Consider the following 22395-nt stretch of genomic DNA (forward strand, 5'->3'; position numbering starts at 1 on the left):
AGATTGGAATGATTTTGGTAGCCCAACAACAGGTCTTGATGGTGGTGAAATAGTATCTATTGAAAGAATATATGACACCTCTACTACTATCTGCTCAGCACTGAAGGAAGTACAATGCCGTGCAAAACGTTATCCTGGAGTTCCTCTTTCACAGCTTGGACAGGTTGTGAAATGCAATACGAACGATGGACTAGTTTGCTTGAACAAACACCAAGGCCTTTTACAGCAATGTTATGACTATGAGATTAGAGCACTGTGTTGTGATGAAAACTGTGGCAAAATCACAACAAATTCCTTAACTACATCTACTACAAAAATATCACCAACGAGCATATATATACAACCAAGTACGACATCAACGGGTCTAAGCTTCTCTACCGTTACAAGCATAATTACAGATCCATCAACAACAATTTCTACTGCTACACCTTCACCAACCTTTTCAACTAGCATGCCTACTCCACCAACTAAGACACCAACAAATCTGATTTCCTCAAAAAGTTCAAGCAAACCAACAACTTCTGTAACAACGTCAACAATGTTTTCTTCAATACCTTCAGTGTATTCCACAAGCAGGTTGACACAACCATTTACCACACCAAAAGTCCAGAGTTCCCCTACTGGTAAAACCATATCCACAACTCCAATAAAAATCTCAACAGGTCCACCTTCAACATTGTTTCCCCCTGGCGTGACCACTACACCACAGACAATAACATCAACAAGCTTTATTTCTTACACCAGTAAAAGCATATCAACTACTTCAACAAAGTTTTCTACTACACCATCCATTTCTGTAACAAACAGGTTTACACAAGTTACATCACCAACAGTCCAGAGTTCCCCCACTGGTAAAAGCATTTTCACAACTCCAACAGTAATTTCTACGGGTACGCCTCTCCAATTGTTGTCAACTGGCACGACTGCACCACTGACTAAAACACCAACAATGCAGAATTCCTCCAATACTACAAGCATGACAACACAATCCTTATCTACAAAAGCTACAATGGTGTCATCAACAAGCATGCGTACAACACCAACTACAAAATCAACAGTGCACGGTTCCCCCACCGTTACAAGCATATCCACAAATACGTCAACAACAATTTCTGCTGCTACACCTTCACCAACTTTTTCAACCAATATGCCTGCACAACCAACTGTACCATTGAGCCTCATTTCCTCCACAAGTAAAATCATTTCAACAAGTACAGCCACAACTTCAGCAATATATTCTGCTACACCTTCAATAACTTCAACAAGCAGGTTTACAAAAGAATTTACAACAACAACAGTCCAGAGTTCCCCCACTGGTAAAGGTATACCCACAACTCCAAAAACAATTACTACACCTTCTCCAACATTTTCAACTGGCAGGACAACACCACTGACTGAAAAATTTTCAGTCCAGAATTCCTCTAATATTACAAACATGTCTTCAACTCCAACATTACAAACATCTGCAACTCCATCAACGACTGCTCCAACATCCACAACAATGAAAAAAAGCACCCTTACACTTAACACTGTATGTAACTGTCATTGGTCAGATTGGAACGATTTTGGTAGCCCAACAACAGGTCTTGATGGTGGTGAAATAGTATCTATTGAAAGAATATATGACACCTCTGCTACCATCTGCTCAGCACTGAAGGAAGTACAATGCCGTGCAAAACGTTATCCTGGAGTTCCTCTTTCACAGCTTGGACAGGTTGTGAAATGCAATACAAACGATGGACTAGTTTGCTTGAACAAACACCAAGGCCTTTTACAGCAATGTTATGACTATGAGATTAGAGCACTGTGTTGTGATGAAAACTGTGGCAACATCACAACAAATTCCCTAACTACATCTACTACAAAACTATCACCAATAAGCATAAATATACCACCAAGTACGACATCAACGGGTCTAAGCTCCTCCACCGTTACAGGCATATTTACAGATCCATCAACAACAATTTCTACTGCTACACCTTCACCAACCTTTTCAACTAGCATGCCTACTCCACCAACTAAGACACTAACAAATCTGATTTCCTCAAAAAGTTCAAGCAAACCAACAACTTCTGTAACAACGTCAACAATGTTTTCTTCAATACCTTCAGTGTATTCCACAAGCAGGTTGACACAACAATTTACCACACCAAAAGTCCAGAGTTCCCCTACTGGTAAAACCATATCCACAACTCCAATAAAAATCTCAACAGGTCCACCTTCAACATTGTTTCCCCCTGGCGTGACTACTACACCACCGACAATAACATCAACAAGCTTTATTTCTTACACCAGTAAAAGCATATCAACTACTTCAACAAAGTTTTCTGCTACACCATCCATTTCTGTAACAAACAGGTTTACACAGGTTACATCACCAACAGTCCAGAGTTCCCCCACTGTTAAAAGCATTTTCACAACTCCAACAGTAATTTCTACGGGTGCACCTTTCCAATTGTTTTCAACTGGCACGACTGCACCACTGACTAAAACACCAACAATGCAGAATTCCTCCAATACTACAAGCATGACAACACAATCCTTATCTACAAAAGCTACAATGGTGTCATCAACAAGCATGCGTACAACACCAACTACAAAATCAACAGTGCACGGTTCCCCCACCATTACAAGCATATCCACAAATACGTCAACAACAATTTCTGCTGCTACACCTTCACCAACTTTTTCAACCAATATGCCTGCACAACCAACTGTACCATTGAGCCTCATTTCCTCCACAAGTAAAATCATTTCAACAAGTACAGCCACAACTTCAGCAATATATTCTGCTACACCTTTAATAACTTCAACAAGCAGGTTTACAAAAGAATTTACAACAACAACAGTCAAGAGTTCCCCCACTGGTAAAGGTATAACCACAACTCCAACAAAAATATCTACACCTTCTCCAACATTTTCAACTGGCAGGACTACACCACTGACTGAACAATCTTCAGTCCAGAATTCCTCTAATATTACAAACATGTCTTCAACTCCAACATTACAAACATCTGCAACTCCATCAACGACTGCTCCAACATCCACAACAATGAAAAAAAGCACCCTTACACTTAACACTGTATGTAATTGTCATTGGTCAGATTGGAACGATTTTGGTAGCCCAACAACAGGTCTTGATGGTGGTGAAATAGTATCTATTGAAAGAATATATGACACCTCTGCTACCATCTGCTCAGCACTGAAGGAAGTACAATGCCGTGCAAAACGTTATCCTGGAGTTCCTCTTTCACAGCTTGGACAGGTTGTGAAATGCAATACGAACGATGGACTAGTTTGCTTGAACAAACACCAAGGCCTTTTACAGCAATGTTATGACTATGAGATTAGAGCACTGTGTTGTGATGAAAACTGTGGCAACATCACAACAAATTCCTTAACTACATCTACTACAAAAATATCACCAACGAGCATAAATATACCACTAAGTACGACATCAACGGGTCTAAGCTCCTCCACCATTACAGGCATATTTACAGATCCATCAACAACAATTTCTACTGCTACACCTTCACCAACCTTTTCAACTAGCATGCCTACTCCACCAACTAAGACACCAACAAATCTGATTTCCTCAAAAAGTTCAAGCAAACCAACAACTTCTGTAACAACGTCAACAATGTTTTCTTCAATACCTTCAGTGTATTCCACAAGCAGGTTAACACAACAATTTACCACACCAAAAGTCCAGAGTTCCCCTACTGGTAAAACCATATCCACAACTCCAATAAAAATCTCAACAGGTCCACCTTCAACATTGTTTTCCCCTCGCATGACTACTACACCACCGACAACAACATCAACAAGCTTTATTTCTTACACCGGTAAAAGCATATCAACTACTTCAACAAAGTTTTCTGCTACACCATCCATTTCTGTAACAAACAGGTTTACACAAGTTACATCACCAACAGTCCAGAGTTCCCCCACTGGTAAAAGCATTTTCACAACTCCAACAGTAATTTCTACGGGTGTGCCTTTCCAATTGTTTTCAACTGGCACGACTGCACCACTGACTAAAAGACCAACAATTCAGAATTCCTCCAATACTACAAGCATGACAACACAATCCTTATCTACAACAGCTACAAGGATGTCATCAACAAGCATGCATACAACACCAACTACAATATCAACAGCGCACAGTTTCCCCGCCGTTACAAGCTTATCCACAAATACGTCAACAACAATTTCTGTTGGTACACCTTCACAAACCTTTTCAACCAATATGCCTGCACAACCTACAATGACACTATTAAGCCTAATTTCCTCCACAAGTAAAATCATGTCAACAAGTACAGCCACAACTTCAACAATATATTCTGCTAGACCTTTAATATCTTCAACAACTAGGTTTGCACAAGTTACAACACCAACAGTCCAGAGTTCCTCCTCTGGTTCTGGTACACCTTCACAATTGTTTTCAACTGGAAGGACTACACAACACACTAAAACATTATCAGTCCACAATTTCTCCAATACTACAAGCATGGCAACACAATCCTTAACTACAACAGCTACAATGATGTCATCAACACACAGCACTATACTTCCAAATATTACATTAAGGGTCCAAAATTCCTCCAATGTTACAAGCATGTACACAAATATATCTAAAATAACTTATATTAGTACACATTCAACAACTTTTTCAACCAGCATGCCTACAGCACCAACTATACATTCAGCAGGCCTTGTTTCCCTCTCTAGCATGAGCCAACCAACAATTACAGCAAAAACGTCCACCAGCAATTTTACACAACAGATTATGACAGCAACAGACCAGAGTTCCTCCACTGGTAAAAACATATCCACAACTTTACCAACAATCTCTAATCATATACCTTCACCATCATTTTCACCTAGCATAACTACACCGCAGACTAAAACATCAACAGTACATAATTCCTCTGATACATTAACTACAGCAGCTACAATTATGTCATCAAGCAGCAGTATACTACCAACTCCAACAGTTATCGTCCAAAATACAAGAACATACACAAGTCCATCTACAACTTTAAATTTTTTTCCCACAAGTACTTATACACAAGAGGTTACAAAAACAGTCCAGAGACCAACCACTAGGAAAAGTATATCCACAACTCTACCAGCAATTTCTACTGGTACACCTTCAGCAAGATTTTCAACTGGCATCTCAAACAATGTAACAAGTATATCTCTAACTCCAATGACAACAACATTTTCTACTTCTCCTTCAAAAACGTCCCCAACTTTCACAACATTAAAAACAACTACCTATACTCCTACCCCGCTATGTATTTGCTATTGGTCAGACTGGAATGACTTTGGTCAATCAACAACAGGTGTTAATGGTGGTAAAGTAATGCCTATGTCCACCTTATCTACCATCTGCTCAGCCCCAAAAGAAGTGAAGTGTCGTGCTAAACTTTACCCTGGAGTTCCTCTTTCACAGCTTGGTCAGGTTGTAAAATGTAATGTGAAAGACGGACTGGTCTGCTTGAACAAAGACCAAGGCCTCATACAGCAATGCTTTGACTATGAAATTAGAGTATTCTGTTGTGACAGCAAATGTGGCAACTTCTCAACAAAATACACAACTCCAACTGCTTTTTGGATCTCATCAACAAGCTTGCCTATACCATCAACAAGCTTACCTATACCATCAACTAAAACGACAACTGTCCAAAGCTCCTCAACTTATACAAGCATAACTACAATTTCAGTAACATCTACCGCAAGTTCTTTAACAATTTCTCCAACTTCCATAACACCAGATTCCATTACCCTTACTCCTACCCCTGGGTGTATCTGCAGTTGGTCAGAATGGAGTAATTTTGGTGGCCCAACAACAGGACCTGATGGTGGTGAAATAGTACACATTAAACAAATAACTGACACCTATTCTCCCATCTGCACATCACTAAAGGATGTAGAATGCCGTGCAAAACTTTACCCTGGAGTTCCGTTTTCACAGCTTGGACAGGTTGTGAAATGTAATGTGAAAGATGGACTGGTTTGCTTCAACAAAAACCAAGGCCTTGAACAGCAATGCTTGGACTATGAGATTAGAGTGCTTTGTTGTGTTGGAAACCATAGCAGCATCACAACACAATGTCCAACCGCCACTATGGTTTCATCAGGTACAACATCTGTATTCCCAAATACAATAAAAACAAGCGAGCGTTTCTCTGCAAGTACAATCACATCCATAATTTCAATACCAACTTTGTCAACTATCATGCCTACCCTGCCGCCTACAACACAAACAGCCCCAAATTTCCCCAGTGGTACTAGCATATACACAACTCCAATGATTTCAAAATCTCTATCAACTGCTTCAACAACATCTCCATTATCCAAAACAGCCACACTTACTACTAAACCTGGCTGCATGTGTCGTTGGTCAGAGTGGTTGGATCTTGGGGGCCCAACAACAGGTCCTGAAGGTGGTGAAACAGTGTCAATCAAAACAGTTTTGGACAGTTATCCTACCATCTGCTCTGTGCCAAAAGAAGTTGAATGTCGTGCAAAAAATTACCCCAGATTGTCTCTTTCCCAGCTAAACCAGGTTGTAAAATGTAATGCCAAAGATGGTCTTGTGTGCCTGAACAAAAACCAAGACATCACACATCAATGCTTTGACTATGAGATTAGATTATTCTGCTGTGATGAAAACTGTGGCAGTACCTTAGCTCTGACACCAAAAATTCCTTTGCTAACTCCTACCCTTGGATGTAAATGCCATTGGTCAGACTGGATGGACTTCAGTAGCGTAACAACCGGTCCTGAAGGTGGAGAAATAATTTCCATCAAAAGAATAACTGACACCTTTTCTTCCATCTGCTCAGCACCAAAAGAATTAGAATGCCGTGCAAAACTTTACCCTAAACTTTCTCTTTCACAGCTTGGCCAGGTTGTGATATGTAACGCAAAAGATGGGCTCGTGTGTCTTAACAAAAATCAAGATATAACACAGCAATGCTTTGACTATGAGATTAGAGTATTCTGCTGTGATGGAATCTGTGGCAGTACAACAGCGCTGACACCAAAAATACCATTGCCTACTCCTGCCCTTGGATGTAAATGCCATTGGTCAGACTGGATGGATTTTGGTAGCTTAACAACCGGTCCTGAAGGTGGAGAAATAATTTCCATCAAAAGAATAACTGACTCTTATCCTTCTATCTGCTCAGCACCAAAAGAATTAGAATGCCGGTCAAAACTTTACCCTGAACTTTCTCTTTCACAGCTAGGCCAGGTTGTGATATGTAATGCAAAAGATGGGCTCATGTGTCTTAACAAAAATCAAGATATTACCCAGCAATGCTTTGACTATGATATCAGAGTATTATGCTGTCATGGAAAATGTGACAACTCCACAGAGGCACCAACAACTATTCCTAAGTTGTCAGCTTCAACAACGACATCAAGTACACCTTCAGAAACTTCTAGACCTTCAAATACATCAAAACCAACTCGACCTACCTCTCCATGCATTTGTCATTGGTCAAAATGGCTGGATTTTGGTGGGCCAACAATAGGACAGGAAGGCGGTAAACTAATACCAGTAAAAATCATCACTAACACCTATCCAACCACTTGCTCAATACCACAAGGAATTGAATGTCGTGCAAAAAATTATCCTGGACTTCCTGTTTCAAAGCTTGGCCAGGAGGTAAAGTGTAATCTTAAAGATGGACTTGTTTGCCTAAATAAAAAACAAAATATTACACAGCAGTGCTTTGACTACGAGATGAGATTGTTGTGTTGTCACCGAGACTGTGTTAGCACATCTCTACCAGCAGCATTGACTCTAGCTTTACACAATTCCTCCACAAGAGTAAGCACAACCACTGTGCCCACAACAAGAGCTATGACTACAACCATTTCAAAAACATTTCCTTCTAAATGTTTTTGCCATTGGTCAAAATGGGTGGACTTTGGCAGCCCAACAAAAGGGCATGAAGGCGGTAAACTAATACCAGTCAAACTCATCACTGACACCTATCCAACCACCTGCTCAAAACCACAGGGAATTGAATGTCGTGCAAAACATTATCCTGGACTTCATGTTTCAAAACTTGGCCAGCCAGTAAAGTGTAATCTTAAAGATGGACTTGTTTGCCTAAATAAAAACCAAAATATTACACAGCAGTGCTTTGACTACGAGATGAGATTGTTGTGTTGTCACCGAGACTGTGTCAGCGCATCTCTACCAGCAGCATTGAATCTAGCTTTACACAATTCCTCCACAAGAGTAAGCACAACCACTGTACCCACAACAAGAGCTATGACTACAACCATTTTAAACAAAAAACCTTCTAAATGTATTTGCCAGTGGTCAAAATGGGTGGACTTTGGCAGCCCAACAGAAGGGCCTGAAGGAGGTAAACTAATACCAGTCAAAATCATCACTGATTCCTTTCCAACCACCTGCTCAATACCACATGGAATTGAATGCCGTGCAAAACATTATCCTGGACTTCCTGTTTCAAAGCTTGGCCAGGTGGTAAAGTGTAATCTTAAAGATGGACTTGTTTGCCTAAATAAAAACCAAAATATTACCCAGCAGTGCTTTGACTACGAGATGAGATTGTTGTGCTGTCATCGTGATTGTGTTGGTGCATCTCTACCAGCAGCACTGAATCGAGCTTTACACAATTCCTCCACAAGAGTAAGCACAACCACTGTACCCACAACAAGAGATATGACTAAAACCCTTTCAAAAATTATCCCTTCTAAATGTATTTGCCAGTGGTCCGACTGGATGGACTTTGGCAGCCCAACAACAGGGCCTGAAGGTGGTGAAATTGTACCAATAAAAACAATAACGAACACATTTGTTAACACCTGCTCTGCTCCAACTGAGGTTGAATGCCATGCAAAACTTTTCCCTGGACTACTACTTTCACAACTGGGCCAGGTAGTAACATGCAATACTAAAGATGGACTAGTTTGCTTAAACAAGAACCAAGGTGTTACTCAGCAATGTTTTGATTACGAGATTAAAGTATTATGTTGTCATGGATTATGTGGAGTATCATCAAAAATTTCACAAACAGATCAGTATTTTTCCCACAGCACAATTATTACCACACCAAGTCTGCCAATTATCACAGGTTCATTAAGAGGTCACAAAATTGCACATCAAGATTGTGTCTGTGAGATTTATGGCAGTACGTTTAAGCCAGGTAATCTATTTTTTCTTCTCTACTTTTCTAAAAACCTTTTTAATATACTGTATATACATTTATTTATAATTATTTTGTTGTCCTAATAAATAAAATGCATATTCAATAATGAACGTTTTATCGTAACCTCTTTCTCCACAGAATCAGAAATTTACAATAAAACTGATGGTGATGGATGGTGTTACATTGCTAAATGTGTAAAAACAGAAGAGAAGAAGTGTGATGTGATAAAATTATCACAACCCTGTTTAACAACAATATTGCCTTCAGGTCACAACTGTGATGGATATATGCCTCCCCTTACAGTAAGTACTTGCATAATTACTGTATAACAATTATTACTGTATAATTAAGGTTCATGCAAAACATTTTATATAATCCAGATTTTGCTTTAACACAACACCACTTAATAACTATTCTTTTTTCTTTTTTTAGAATGGTGTATCTATTCTTGTGGGAAATTGCTATATAGACACATGCATAAATGGCACAATAGAGCATAAACCAGTACAGTGTGATCCTGTAGAGCATCCTGTGTGTGATAACAAATTTCCCCCCATTAAAGTTCCTGATGAGTCTGGATGCTGTTTTAAATATGAGTGCCAATGTAAGTTAATGGCTTTCTAAGTTCAATTGAAGTATTGAGTTACTACCTCAAAGCTTTTTTTTTCACTACACAAATTAACTGTATATGTTAATTTGTAAACGGTATATGTTTCAGGTGTCTGCAGTGGCTTTCTCAACCTACATTATGTCACATTTGATGGAAAATATTACCCTTTTCAAGGAAACTCCACTTATGTGCTTGTGCAAGAAATTTATACAACATATAATTTTAGTGCTATAGTTGTTAATGTCTGTGATTTTGAAGAAAGTATTTCCTGTCCCAAAGCCCTGAAGGTTCATTACAAATCTTCTGAGATCATCATGACTCAGAGGTTTTCTGGTGGAAGTGTAATGAATTTGGTAAATAAGCTTTTTTTTTTAAATCTATATTTCAGATTCCTTCTGTGACAAATTCCTTTTAACATTTGCTATGTAGTCCATTAAAATGATCTGGCACACACATGTACAGTATAATATACATGCATGCTGACTTATCTACCACCATCTCCAACCAAGTTGTTAAATAGCTGTTAATCTAAATGACAAAATTTGCATTATTAATAATACACACAAAAATTAATATTGGCAGAGCAGAAGATGGGTTGGGATATTTTTTTTTTTGCTGCACTTTATTTTCACAGCTGGCTTACATAAAGATAAGTACCATAAAATGGAATGTTCGGGACATATAAGTTTATGCTTTGATTGTTTTTTTCCTTTTTTTTTAGATTTATGTTAACCACAAGGAAGTGAAGTTGCCATTTCAAATTAAAGATATCAGTGCCACAGAGAACGGCAAAGAGTCTCTTGTGGTCATATCTGAGATTGGTGCACAGATCTCTTTTAATGGCACAATGTTTTCCATCAACCTCCCATGGCAAAAGTTCCATGGTAACACAGAAGGCCATTGTGGTAGGTTTACAGTCTTGCTGAAAAGATTATGTACAGAATAAATTACATTGCTAGGTTGTCTGGTTGCACAGTAAATCATTCTTCTTTTTTAAAGTGATATTGTGTGAATGTGTAATGAAATATTGGGATTATTTAATATGTTGTCTAAAGTAAGTCTTGTATTCAGGGACTTTTTAACCTCTGATTTGGTCTTTTTAGGTATTTGTGATAATAACCACAAAAATGATTGTCGCTTGCCAAATGGCACCATTATATCATCTTGCCAAGAAATGGCTCCATATTGGAATGTTCATAACAACAACAACAACAACAACAAAAACAACAACAAAACCCTTCTGTCACCAAGACATCGGTCCATATCAGTGCCATGCCCTTCTTCTGCAATATGCAAAATCTTCGAACGCAAGTAAGCATGTCATTAAACTATTCTTTAAAAACAAGAATAACAGCATATATGACTAAAGTAATACTGGTTTGTGAATATATTTTCAACTACTCTATCTAATATTATGTAGTTAATGAACATTTCCAAAAAGTTGTGCTTTCCTCTATTAACAATTTATTTTAAAAAAACTCAACAGGCTTTTTGAGAAATGCCATAAATTTGTCCCTCATGAGCCCTATGTGTCAGCTTGTAACATTGATGTGTGTAACATGAACAACGAAACAGTTGGCTGTGCCAGACTGGAGGCCTATGCTAAGAAATGTGCTATGGCAGGAGTATGTGTTGACTGGAGAGATGCTACCAATGGAATGTGTGGTCGGTATATTTATTATCTTAACAGAAGTGCAGCAGAATAACTTTTATTGTATTTATCAACACACATTACCATTTTTTTTTCATTCAGATTTTAAATGTAAAATGCCACAGATATATCTAGCATGTGGTCCTCAAGTGGAACCAACCTGTGATGGAAGGTATATGAAATTAATATATATATATATATATATATATATATAATTTGCAAGATAGAAAAGTGAAGTTGGATGCAAATGATTAAACATTTTTTTTTTGTATGATTTTAGATTTAATCTAAACAATAATGCAATAAAAGATAATGCATTAAGTAATTTTAAATCCATGCAACGGGAGGGATGTTACTGCCCAAGTGGTACCACACTTTTGCGACATAAATCTAATGTCTGCGTTCCAAGCTGTGGTGAGTGTAATTGAATTTTGTATTATATCAATGCTTTCATCACCTTTAATGTCCTGTATGGGCATATACTAGGATACCCCCCCTCCCCACCACCCAAGAGGGAAAATAAATTATCTTGATACATTTTGTAATACAAAGTCTTAAGTATAGAATATATGTTAAAGTTTAGACATTTTGACTATATATAGTGTATGCACATCATCAGCAAACAAAACTTTACATATAAGTATCCACGCATACTTTATATTCACACATATATGGCTTTGCCACCCATATACAGTGGAAATAAAAACAAAAATAAACTATAAACCATAACAGCTTTGTACTAGAGCTAGGTTCACAAGATTGATTTGCAGATTTTAAACGTTATTCATGTTGATGAACCGATATCGATTCTTATATCCCAACAAGTCAGTCTACATTGTTTATTTTGCATGATGGAAATGCCTTTTGCCTTGCATAAAATAAAATAACTTTATTTTACTTGTTATAAAATGTTATATATAATGTTTTATATAATTACTTTGGATGTTAAAATGTTTTCTGTTTGTTTATGAGCAGGTTATAAGGACGTCACAACTTTCGGCTATGAGAAACTTGGGGCAGCAGCCTGAGGTTCACAGTTCCCCACCGTACACCATTCAGCACATCAGATTTCAGCAAAACACCAGCACGAGAACCAGAAACATTTCGGTTTTAAAAAAGGGATGAAATAGAACGGTTACACGTGAATCAAGATGTTACTTTTAAATGTTAAATGTAAAAAAAAAAAATGTTTGTTAAAAAAGTTTACATATAGATAATATATAAATTACTAAAAAGTATAAAAATATGCTGTATTTAGAAGTGTATTCATACAATTTAGAGGGCATATTGTGTAAACAGTGGTGTAGGTTTTATTTTATTTTTTACTAAATTTAACAAAATTTATTAAATGTAGAAATAAAATATTTGTGACCTGTGAATTACTCCAATATCCAAATTGCTTGCTCTCAATCTCTACCAGTCGTCTCTGTATCAATATCTATAGTGTGATTGTTTAGTGTGATTGTTTTTAAAGCTACTCTATGTAACCCTTTCAATAAAAAAAATGATTGTCCTATAATTTTATTTAAAAGGAAGTTTGACAAACTGCAATATTAAAGTTAGCATGAAACGGAAGTTGGGATTGCATTTTCTTCCCTATTGTGACATATTTCCGAGTGGCATGGCATCTGGAACAATAAAAAATGTAGGGCAGGACTTGATTTTGTCCATGCAGAATTGATTGGATTGATTGGATCTAATGTCAGTGACAGGTCGCTATTTTAACGATCTGAAACGCCAGTGTCAAAGCGCAAAGCACAAGTAACTTTGTGGGCGGATACCGGCGCTGTTGCTATTTTCCCAGGATTTATTTATTTATCCTTTATTTTACCAGGATAGTCCCATTAAGATAAAAATCTCTTCTTCCAGGGAGTCCTGGCCAAAATGGCAGCACAAAAAAGTTTCACTTATATTACCATACAGACATAAAACTCAATCTTACATACAATTTTACCCAGTGCTCATAAAATAAACAAAAGTTACTTTACAAAATATGCACACGTTTCCTTTAAATTGGTCAATAAAAGATTTTTAAAAATGTTTAAAGGGGGAAGAGTTTTTGGGCCCTATTTTAACGATCTGAAACGCAAGTGTCAAAACGCAAAGCGCAAGTAACTTTGTGGGCGGATCCCGGCGCTGTTGCTATTTTCCCGGCAGCATAAATGTCTCTTGCGCCTGGCGCAAATCTAAAAGGGGTTGGTTTGAAATAGCTTCATTATTCATAGGTGTGGTTTGGGCGTAACGGAAATAAACTAATCAGAGCGTCATATCACATTCCCTTTAAGAGCGCGATGAACGAGATGCGCTTGTTCTATGGCGCAATAATATTATAACGGCGCATTTACCAGACGCGCTTCACAATAGGTTCACAGCCGAGGAGATCGATGTTCTCGTCAGGGCTGTAAAAGAAAGAGAAGTGACATTGGGGATAGGACAAACAAACCCAAATTAGCTTTGGTTAAACATGCATAGCCTATAATAATTTGGGTAAACGTGTAATCTTCTATTTTTCCCATTGTCATGAACACAACAATAATTTCCCTCGGGTTTTAATAGTTTTCCTTATAATAATGTATCATTTGCAAAAAGTAAAATAGATCTGTGTAGATGAGAGAATCATCTACAGTGTATGCGTGTTGTTCACTCTGTATTATGGCCAAGCATGCATGCTTAAAATAGCATCTAAAAGTACGCGCAACGCGCCACTGACTTTAGACTAGGTTTTTTCTGGTCAGTGGCGCAATTGTTTTCTGGAACTGCAAAATAGCACCGGGGAATGTTTGCGCCGAAACACGGCTCCTTTTTTGCGACGACCCGCCCAGGGAGCGCAAGCTCATTCCCTAGTTTACCGACGTGTGTCTGTGGAGGGAAAAGCCCGATTTGCGCTGGTGCAAAATAGGAATGATAAATGCGTTTGTGTATAAAGTCATTTGCGGCGGGTGCAAGATAGGGCCCAGCCAGTATCTGAGAAGAGATGAGATGTCACTGCAATTTGTGTCAGGCAAACATACAGTCGGCAACGCGTCATAGTTGGGGGGCGTGTTTGGCGTGGGGGAAAGCACTGCGACCATAGTATGTATTTGAATGACAAAAATGTCACATTGCGAGTCATTGACGCCTGCCGACCAGCAACGGCACATTGCAAAATGAACTGCAATAGGTTATGATTGCCCTTATTTAATTAAAAGCTGGGTCAATGACCCAACCAAATGGCCGGAAATGTCGTTTCCAGACTATTGTTATCTGGTTGAATCTCCAGGTAAGACATTGCGGTAGCTGTAGTGGTAACATTAGTCTATAACTCAATCAACTTGTGTATAAGTTACTATAAGTCCATAAAACCTTGTCACTTACCAACTGTACATATGCTTCACTCCAAACTATTAACTATTAATCCTTTTGTAAAACGGTGATCAGTAGTAGTAGCTACGAAGTTGCCATGGGACTTTGCTGACAGTTATACGAATTCTCACAGACTGCAGTCTGTATTGAGTTGATAACCTTCAGCTGAAAACACTAATGTGAATGAGACATCCCTTATAAAAAACAACTATAGGAATCTTGTTGTATTTTAGGACAAAATATTATAGTAACGTTAATCCTATGGAATACTGTAGTATTTTGGGACATAGCCTAGCAGTATAGTATTACTGCTAGGCTAGTATTACAGAACATCACAGAAGTATTATACACTACTATAGAATACTTATAACCATTGGATATCTATAATTCTTTTTCGTAAGGGATGTAACGTCAGACAAATCTGGCCCACTGCCTAATACGAGTTTAACACCGACTACTATATCGCAGAGGGATCTCCTAACACGGTAATCTAATAAGTTATGATTAATTTTGCCATTTTTCCTCCTATCCGGTTCTGTGTGTTTATTGTAATTTGTTAGTTTATTGGTGGTACAAAAAACGACACAGCAACTCTTCGGCATGATTGTCGTATATTTCAATGAGCGCCAAGGCAATGTTTTCCCCGACGGGCTAAATTCACATCACGTGACGGGGCGTTCCCGGGGGCAGGAATACTGTAGAATACTGTACTTACTGCAAAACTAATAAGGAATTACTGAAGAACTAGTGGTAATTCTTCATTAACTACTTCTTCACTGCTGTTAACTACTAGGTAAGATGTGTTAACTAATCAGTATGTAATGGAATTCTGAATTCTGTCATACCTCCTGAAGAACTACTATTAATTATGGTTCAAGAAAAATAACTATAAGCAACTAACAGACATACAAAACTAACTTAACACAATCATAAAATTCTATTACATGCTGATTAGTTGCATCCTTTTTTGCACCCCTTTTTTCTAAGGCTACATTAAAAATCTGATTTGGAAAATCTGAGGTACAAATATCAACAAAAAAAAAAAAAAATTGTGCACCAGTCATGAGAGATTGTTTGTTTCATTTGAAAAAAGCTAGGAAAAACATTAACAATGTAAATAGCATTGACAACTGAAATTACCTCTCTGCCAAATATGTAATGCTTTATTGTCATTAAGTGAAGGGGGAATAAAGGGTTACGATTTATAGGTGAATCTACAGGCAAGCGCTGAAGACCATAATTGGTTCGGAAATGGAATCTAAAGTGCGGTACAATATTTCTCTATGAATTCTGGCTGGTCCTTTTTTCCAAATAAAAGATGAGATGTGTTGATTCTTGAGTCTTGAGTCTTAAAAAAAAGATGTTGCATACAAATAGGGACACATTGAAATAAATACAGAAATCTAGGTAAAACATTCATCTGCCTACCTTAATTTTTGATGTAAGGAATATAAAGTATTTACTAAATATGGCCAAAAGTATGTTGACGCCCTTGTAATTAAATAATGTAACTGGCTTGGCTATTCCAGTGAAAACAAATCTACACAAGAATTATGGGAATATTGTTTGAATACATTATAACTGACCACCCATATCCAGTGAAAATAAAAAAGAAATCAACTATGAAGCATAAGAGGCTTTGTACTAGAGATAGATTCACAAGATTGATTAGCAGATTTTTATCGTTATTCATGTTGATGAACCGATATTGACCCAACAAGTCAGTCAGCTAAATGCATCAGTCTGCATTGGTTATTTCGCATGATGGAAATGTCTTTTGCCTTGCATAAAATAATATGATTTTATTTTTCTTATAATATGCTTTATACAATAAGACCTCCAGCCATAAGTTCTCTGTCTGTCACCTGTAGAAGAGGATTACGTGCAAAGAACAGGGTTATGTGCCTGTATACTCACCTGACTGCTTTTCAGTGAAGACCTCCAGCCATAAGTTCTCTGTCTGTCACCTGTAGGAGAAGACGATTACGTGCAAAGAAGAGGGTTATGTGCCTGTATACTCACCTGACTGCTTTTCAGTGAAAACCTCCAGCCATAAGTTATATGTCTGTCACCTGCAGAAGAAGATGATTACGTGCAAATAAGAGGATTACGTGCAAAGAAGAGGGTTATGTAACTGAATACTCACCTGATACTCACCTGACTGCTTTTCAGTGAAGACCTCCAGCCATAAGTTCTCTGTCTGTCACCTGTAGAAGAAGAGGATTACATGCGAAGAAGAGGATTGTGTGCCTGTATACTCACCTGACTGCTTTGCAGTGAAGACCTCCAACCGTAAGTTCTCTGTTGGTCACCTGTAGAAGAAGAGGATTACATGCGAAGAAGAGGATAATGTGCCTGTGTACTCACCTGACTGCTTTGCAGTGAAGCTCCCCAGCCGTAAGTCCTCTGTAGGCTTCTCGCTGTGAAGAAGCGAGTAAGTTCCCTGAGATGCGCACCTGAACTGTCCTGCAGCAGCCAGTCGTGAGCCCTGATTAGTCCCTTCCATTTAGAAAAACAGCGAAGCTGCCACCAGAGCACCCCCTACACTGCATTCTCCCATCCAATTTTATATTCAATAAAATACTGTTTTACTTGAAGTCTGAAATCACTTAATATTTAGTTTTTGGTTTACTTAATTATACATAGCCTACATATTGAATCCCCTGAATGCATAACAACACAGCTATGAAAATAGGTCACACACCACATCTTTGTCCTCTGTGATTGTAGCCTTCACAAAGATTTGTTTCTATACTAGCAGGGGGTTCTGTGTTCTCTTACAAGAGGTTTTAATATCTTACGCTAGGGGAAAACCTCTTTTCCACGAGATCTTGAAGCCAAAAATTTTCAATTAACGTAAAAAGCAATGCGGCAGCATGCAGACAAGGCGGCTCACGTGCCTATTGGCTGTCCTGCGGAAACGGCAACAGCCTATCGAGAGAGGCCCTTTGGTGACGGTCCAATGGGGGAACTTCGCGCCCAGTGCATCACCTTCGCGCCAAAGTGGGTGTGGCCTAGCCCTATAAATATAGCTGTATGGGCTGATATAACTGATTTTTTTAATCCCTTCAGTGAAGATCCGGACTCACAATCTAAAATTAGTATTCCACTTTTTTATTACCTGAAATAAAGAATCATCCCAAGAAAGACTGCTGTAGAAAACAGCAGTGAGTTAAGTCAACGATTACATTGAAATTCATTACATATGTAAAAGAAAACACACACCATAAGCATACAACACAACATATCTGCATCACAACAGATAAAATTAAAAATAAAATGAGTTCTATTCAGAATCCAAAATTGTCATTCTACTTTTTTATTTCCTGAACTAAAGAATCATCCCAAGAAAGACTGCTGTAGAAAACAGCAGTGCGTTAAGTCAATGATTACATTGAAATTCATTACCTAAAAGAAAACACACACCATAAGTATACAACGCAACATATCTGCATCACAACAGATACAATTAAAACAATGTGGGATTTGCAAAGCACATAGAATGCAGTGCCTGTTTGTCGTGATCACAGGGAGATAATGGATAATTTGGACAAGAAGAATCTGTGTCAAGAATTTGTTCAAGTTACTGATCGGCGCATGCATGTTTTTTGGGCAATTTTAGAATCATTAATAGTTTATTTTGTTTAAGTTACTTTTGTTGGACAATGTACATTGTTTCTTTCTGTGTCTAAACTGCAGTGCATGTTTTATTTTGTGCAAATATACCTTAAAGGGCACCTATTATGCCCCTTTTTACAAGATGTAATATTAGTCTCGGGTGTCCCCAGAATGTATTTGTGAAGTTTCAGCTCAAAATACCCCACAGTTAATTCATTATAACCATTTGAAAATGTCATTTTTGGGGCCTGTTTAAAAATGAGCTGTTTTGGTGTATACGACCTTAAATGTAAATGAGCTGCATATCCCTGCCCTGCCTTTGGATGAGGGCGTCACTTGCATACCTATGGCAGTCGGTAAGCAGAAGGGCTGAGAGAGAGAGAGACCCGCTGTTTTCAATGTCATTCAGCTGTACATGTTTGAATCGGAATATATAAAGTCTCTGATCAGACTCAGATGATGAAGAGACTCCGAAAGAATAACACAAATGAGAATGGACCAGGACGTTGTAACAGTCACTGTATAGATCTGCACTACATTTCCCAGACACCTCTTCACCACACACACCTGCAGTCACTCTCCTGACTCTCCTGACACCAGTAATGTAACGTATACTCACCTAAAAATACTAACCTCTTTGTCCATGTTCTGATGTTCCCAGAATTTGCTCCTTGATCCATGTTCATTCTTCTTCCTGAATCTTGTTTGCTGATGGCAGATCTGAAAGAGAAAGACAAGTATCACTGGACTGCGTTAGTTGGATGTTGATTACTATGAAGAGGATCTGCTCACCTGGAATCCTTCCTTCAACGTATCCTCGTCGAATTCACCTCTGAAACACTGATACTTTGAACACTCACCTTTGAACTTGAAATAAAGATTTATGTTTATTCACTTACCTCTGTCTCCGGGCCTGTATCCTGACCGACGTCTCAGTATGGTTATTTGATACATTTATGTACTTATAGAGTTATAATCGCGTCCCCTTTGAAATTATGGATGTGCAACAGACACACACAAACACTAACATTGGCGTAATTTTTACAAACACATACTGTGATAAAGTTTGCTACGTACAAGCGAAATTACATTTATGCGAGGGATCTGTTGCGTCATGTTTACATTACTCTCATACAGGTGCTTCTGTGGCAAATGTGAGAAGATGGAACCTACAGAAAAAGAACATATATGGTGGAACACTGGTGGTGGTTGAGGAGATTCCCCCCTCTATGTAAAGCGCTTTGAGTGCCGAGAAAAGCGCTATATAAATGTAATGAATTATTATTATTATTATTATATATGCAGTTTTTAATACAATATCTTTAAATATATATATATATATATGAAGAGTTCAGATGCAAAAGTCTCTAAGTGCCATTTGAAATTTTCTTCTAAAATGGTCATTTTTATCAAGCTTATATATTCAAGTTCAACGTGCCACTGACTTTAGACCAGGTTTTTTCTGGTCAGTGGCGCAATTGTTTTCTGGAAGTGTAAAATAGCACCAGGGAATGTTTGCGCCGAAACACGCCTCGTTTTTGCGCCGATCCGCCCAGGGAACGCAAGTTCATTTCCTAGTTTACCAACGTGCGTCTTTTGAGGGAAAAATCCCGCTTTGCGCGCATGCAAAATAGGAATGACACATGCGTTTGTGTATAAAGTCATTTGCGCCGGGTGCAATATAGAGCCCTTAAGGCCGTTACATAATCAACGCATCGGTACGCATACGCGTCCGCAATGCTATGCATCGCTACGCTTTGGCCGCCATTATGCGTCGATGCGTAGCCAAATGTGTCGTCCTAGTTTTTGATACGCGACGCACTGATGCACGCAATACTATGCGTTATCGGTGGGGGCGACATTGCAAGAATTGTACATTAATTCAAATGTATCATGTTAACAGAAGAAGAAGGTTTGAATACAATGGCGGGCAAAGAGGAAAAATTATACGAGCTTATACGCGTTCATCCGCATTTATACGACAGTTTATCACAATTAGTACACTCAAATAAAATTGCTTTGGAAAATGCCTGGAGAGAGGTTGCAATCGCGATGGGAAAGACAGAATCAGTTGAAAACGGACTGGAAAAGTGCCCGTGACAAATTTACCAGCCTGGTTATATGGATATGAATTAATGAATTAAAACACCAAATTAGTTAAAATGTGTAATGGTTTTTATATAATTTAAATAATACCAAATTATAAAAAATGTGTAATGGTTTTCACATAAGTGTAAAGTGTTAAATAATAATAAAAAACTCATGCTTCAACCGAACTTTTATCAATTTATTTGTCAGTGCTACCCAATCGTAGCACACTGTATTGGTGGGGAAACACGACAGCATCTGATAAAAAGTAATCAGCCAGCTGCTCCCTGACAAGTGCCGCTCTTCGGGAGGGTCTGCTGCTGCCGACCGAAAACCGTGGTCCGTCGACCATGTTCTGGTCCCCCACAACGTGCTGCCTCCACTCCACTCTCCAGGCTGGACCTCTCCGGTGTCAGACGTCGCATCCACAAAGGCGGCGGGCATGTATCTGGCACGTTCAGTGGATGCCAGAAAGTTGTGGAGAGCCACGCACGCCTTTACGAGCTTCACCGCTTTTTCAGGTCTGCAGTGAAAAATCTACTACCCCCTGTTGCGTGACCGGTGTATTGCATTTTACGCATCGCCCGTGACGCTTGCGTCTGCACTATGAAAGGGAGCGCGTCGCTCGCATCACTCGCGTTGCTTTCTCGCGTAGCTCGCGTTGACTATGTAACGGCCCTTATGACAGTCCCGTAGACCACCATTGTAACTCAGGAATGCGGAAGTAACGCGTGTCATGGACCCGCCCGGGATTCATAAATTTTGGGGCATCTCGCCCGGGGGGCGGGGTTACGTCCTACGTCACATCTCTCATGCGGGTTCTCGTCGACCAGGGTCAGCAGTGGCGCGCTCGCTCCAGTCAAAGTTTTTCCAACCGTCTCTGCTCTGTAACGTTACTCGTCTGTTGAGTGGGAAGTTAAATTTAACGGCATTTGTACATCTTTTTGCACGATGGAGGGTACGTTTTAATCATGTTAAGATTGTTTTCCTGTTTAGTTAAGATTTCGACTGTTAGATCTCATGATATTTCGATTTTTGGCGTGCCACGCATAGTGTTAATGAATGCCGTTGACTTAACTGTTTAAGTTATATAAATATATGACCTACCCAAACCAGTCCCTAAACCTACCTGTCACTGGGGTTAATAACGTTAACGTTACCATTTATGAGTCGTCCTCTACCATCCTTGATGTATTGTGTATTGACATGATTAAAATCTTGCATTAAGGCCTGTTTCTATTTCATAATTCAACCTGCAATAGCAGTATTGAGTCAAATTAGTCGTTACTAGTGCTTGAATCACCTAAAGAAGAAACATGAACTGGTTAACTGGAGTTTACTGGAAGTTTACTTTTCTGCAATACAATAAGTAGGTCTAACTTTATCGAGGTAAAAGTTTCCCCGCTGTCACCAGACGGTCTAGGAGTGGAGAGAAGAGTGACAAAATCACGGTAAGGCTGTGCAAAGAAAGTAGGCTATTGCCATGTCAGTGTATTGATTGATTCATTGTCCCTTCATAGTTTGTAAGAGTCAGAGACTTTTCAGGTTGGATGTATTTAATAAACTGAGCGAAGCCTATTCATCTGGTAATATGAAATGCGACTTGGCCATTGTAATTAAGGCACATCTTGTTACTGTACAACTTAAACCCATGGTAACGTTATCTAGGTAACTTAACGATAAACAAACTGAAAGACCGCAATTCCTGGTTTCGACTTCGTTCACTAAACTTTCCCATCAATAAACGTGTTGTAAAAAACATAACTTATTAGATTTAAGACCTAGATTCGGTAGCTAGTTCTGTGACTGCCTGTGACCGCTATGGTGCGCGCGCCGCTCACCCTGGTCGACGAGAACCTGCATGAGAGATGTGACGTAGGACGTAA

At 38.7% G+C, this 22395-nt stretch overlaps 1 protein-coding gene across 3 annotated transcripts; it reads left to right on the forward strand.

Annotated features, from left to right (window-relative positions):
- The first annotated feature begins 141 nt into the window (after positions 1 to 141).
- Positions 142 to 13305, forward strand: LOC120477898 (uncharacterized). 3 transcript variants are annotated; one of them, XM_089124817.1, is made up of 10 exons: positions 144 to 9197; positions 9339 to 9502; positions 9633 to 9804; positions 9919 to 10163; positions 10532 to 10715; positions 10914 to 11121; positions 11297 to 11475; positions 11564 to 11633; positions 11742 to 11875; positions 12437 to 13305. In XM_089124817.1, exons 1-10 carry the CDS (start codon positions 452 to 454, stop codon positions 12487 to 12489), a joined length of 10155 nt encoding a protein of 3384 aa, XP_088980943.1. In that variant the 5' UTR covers positions 144 to 451; the 3' UTR covers positions 12490 to 13305. The 3 variants fall into 3 exon arrangements, 2 of the variants coding, with proteins under 2 accessions (XP_088980982.1, XP_088980943.1); XR_016148361.1 differs by lacking the exons at positions 11742 to 11875; positions 12437 to 13305 and having other exon boundaries at positions 142 to 9197; positions 11386 to 11475; XM_089124856.1 differs by lacking the exons at positions 11564 to 11633; positions 11742 to 11875; positions 12437 to 13305 and having other exon boundaries at positions 142 to 9197; positions 11386 to 11540.
- Positions 13306 to 22395: the final 9090 nt, after the last annotated feature.

This window comes from Pimephales promelas, chromosome 1, assembly GCF_988280905.1.
Source record: "Pimephales promelas chromosome 1, fPimPro1.hap1.1, whole genome shotgun sequence".
Classification (NCBI taxonomy): Eukaryota; Metazoa; Chordata; class Actinopteri; order Cypriniformes; family Leuciscidae; genus Pimephales; species Pimephales promelas.

Bases quoted from the DNA above. Each gene is read 5' to 3' on its own strand.
- LOC120477898 (XM_089124817.1), top strand. From the start codon at position 452: ATGCCTACTCCACCAACTAAGACACCAACAAATCTGATTTCCTCAAAA. The intron at 9,503-9,632 runs GTAAGTACTTGC...TTCTTTTTTTAG, and splicing joins GATATATGCCTCCCCTTACA to AATGGTGTATCTATTCTTGT. The intron at 11,122-11,296 runs GTAAGCATGTCA...AAAACTCAACAG, and splicing joins TGCAAAATCTTCGAACGCAA to GCTTTTTGAGAAATGCCATA.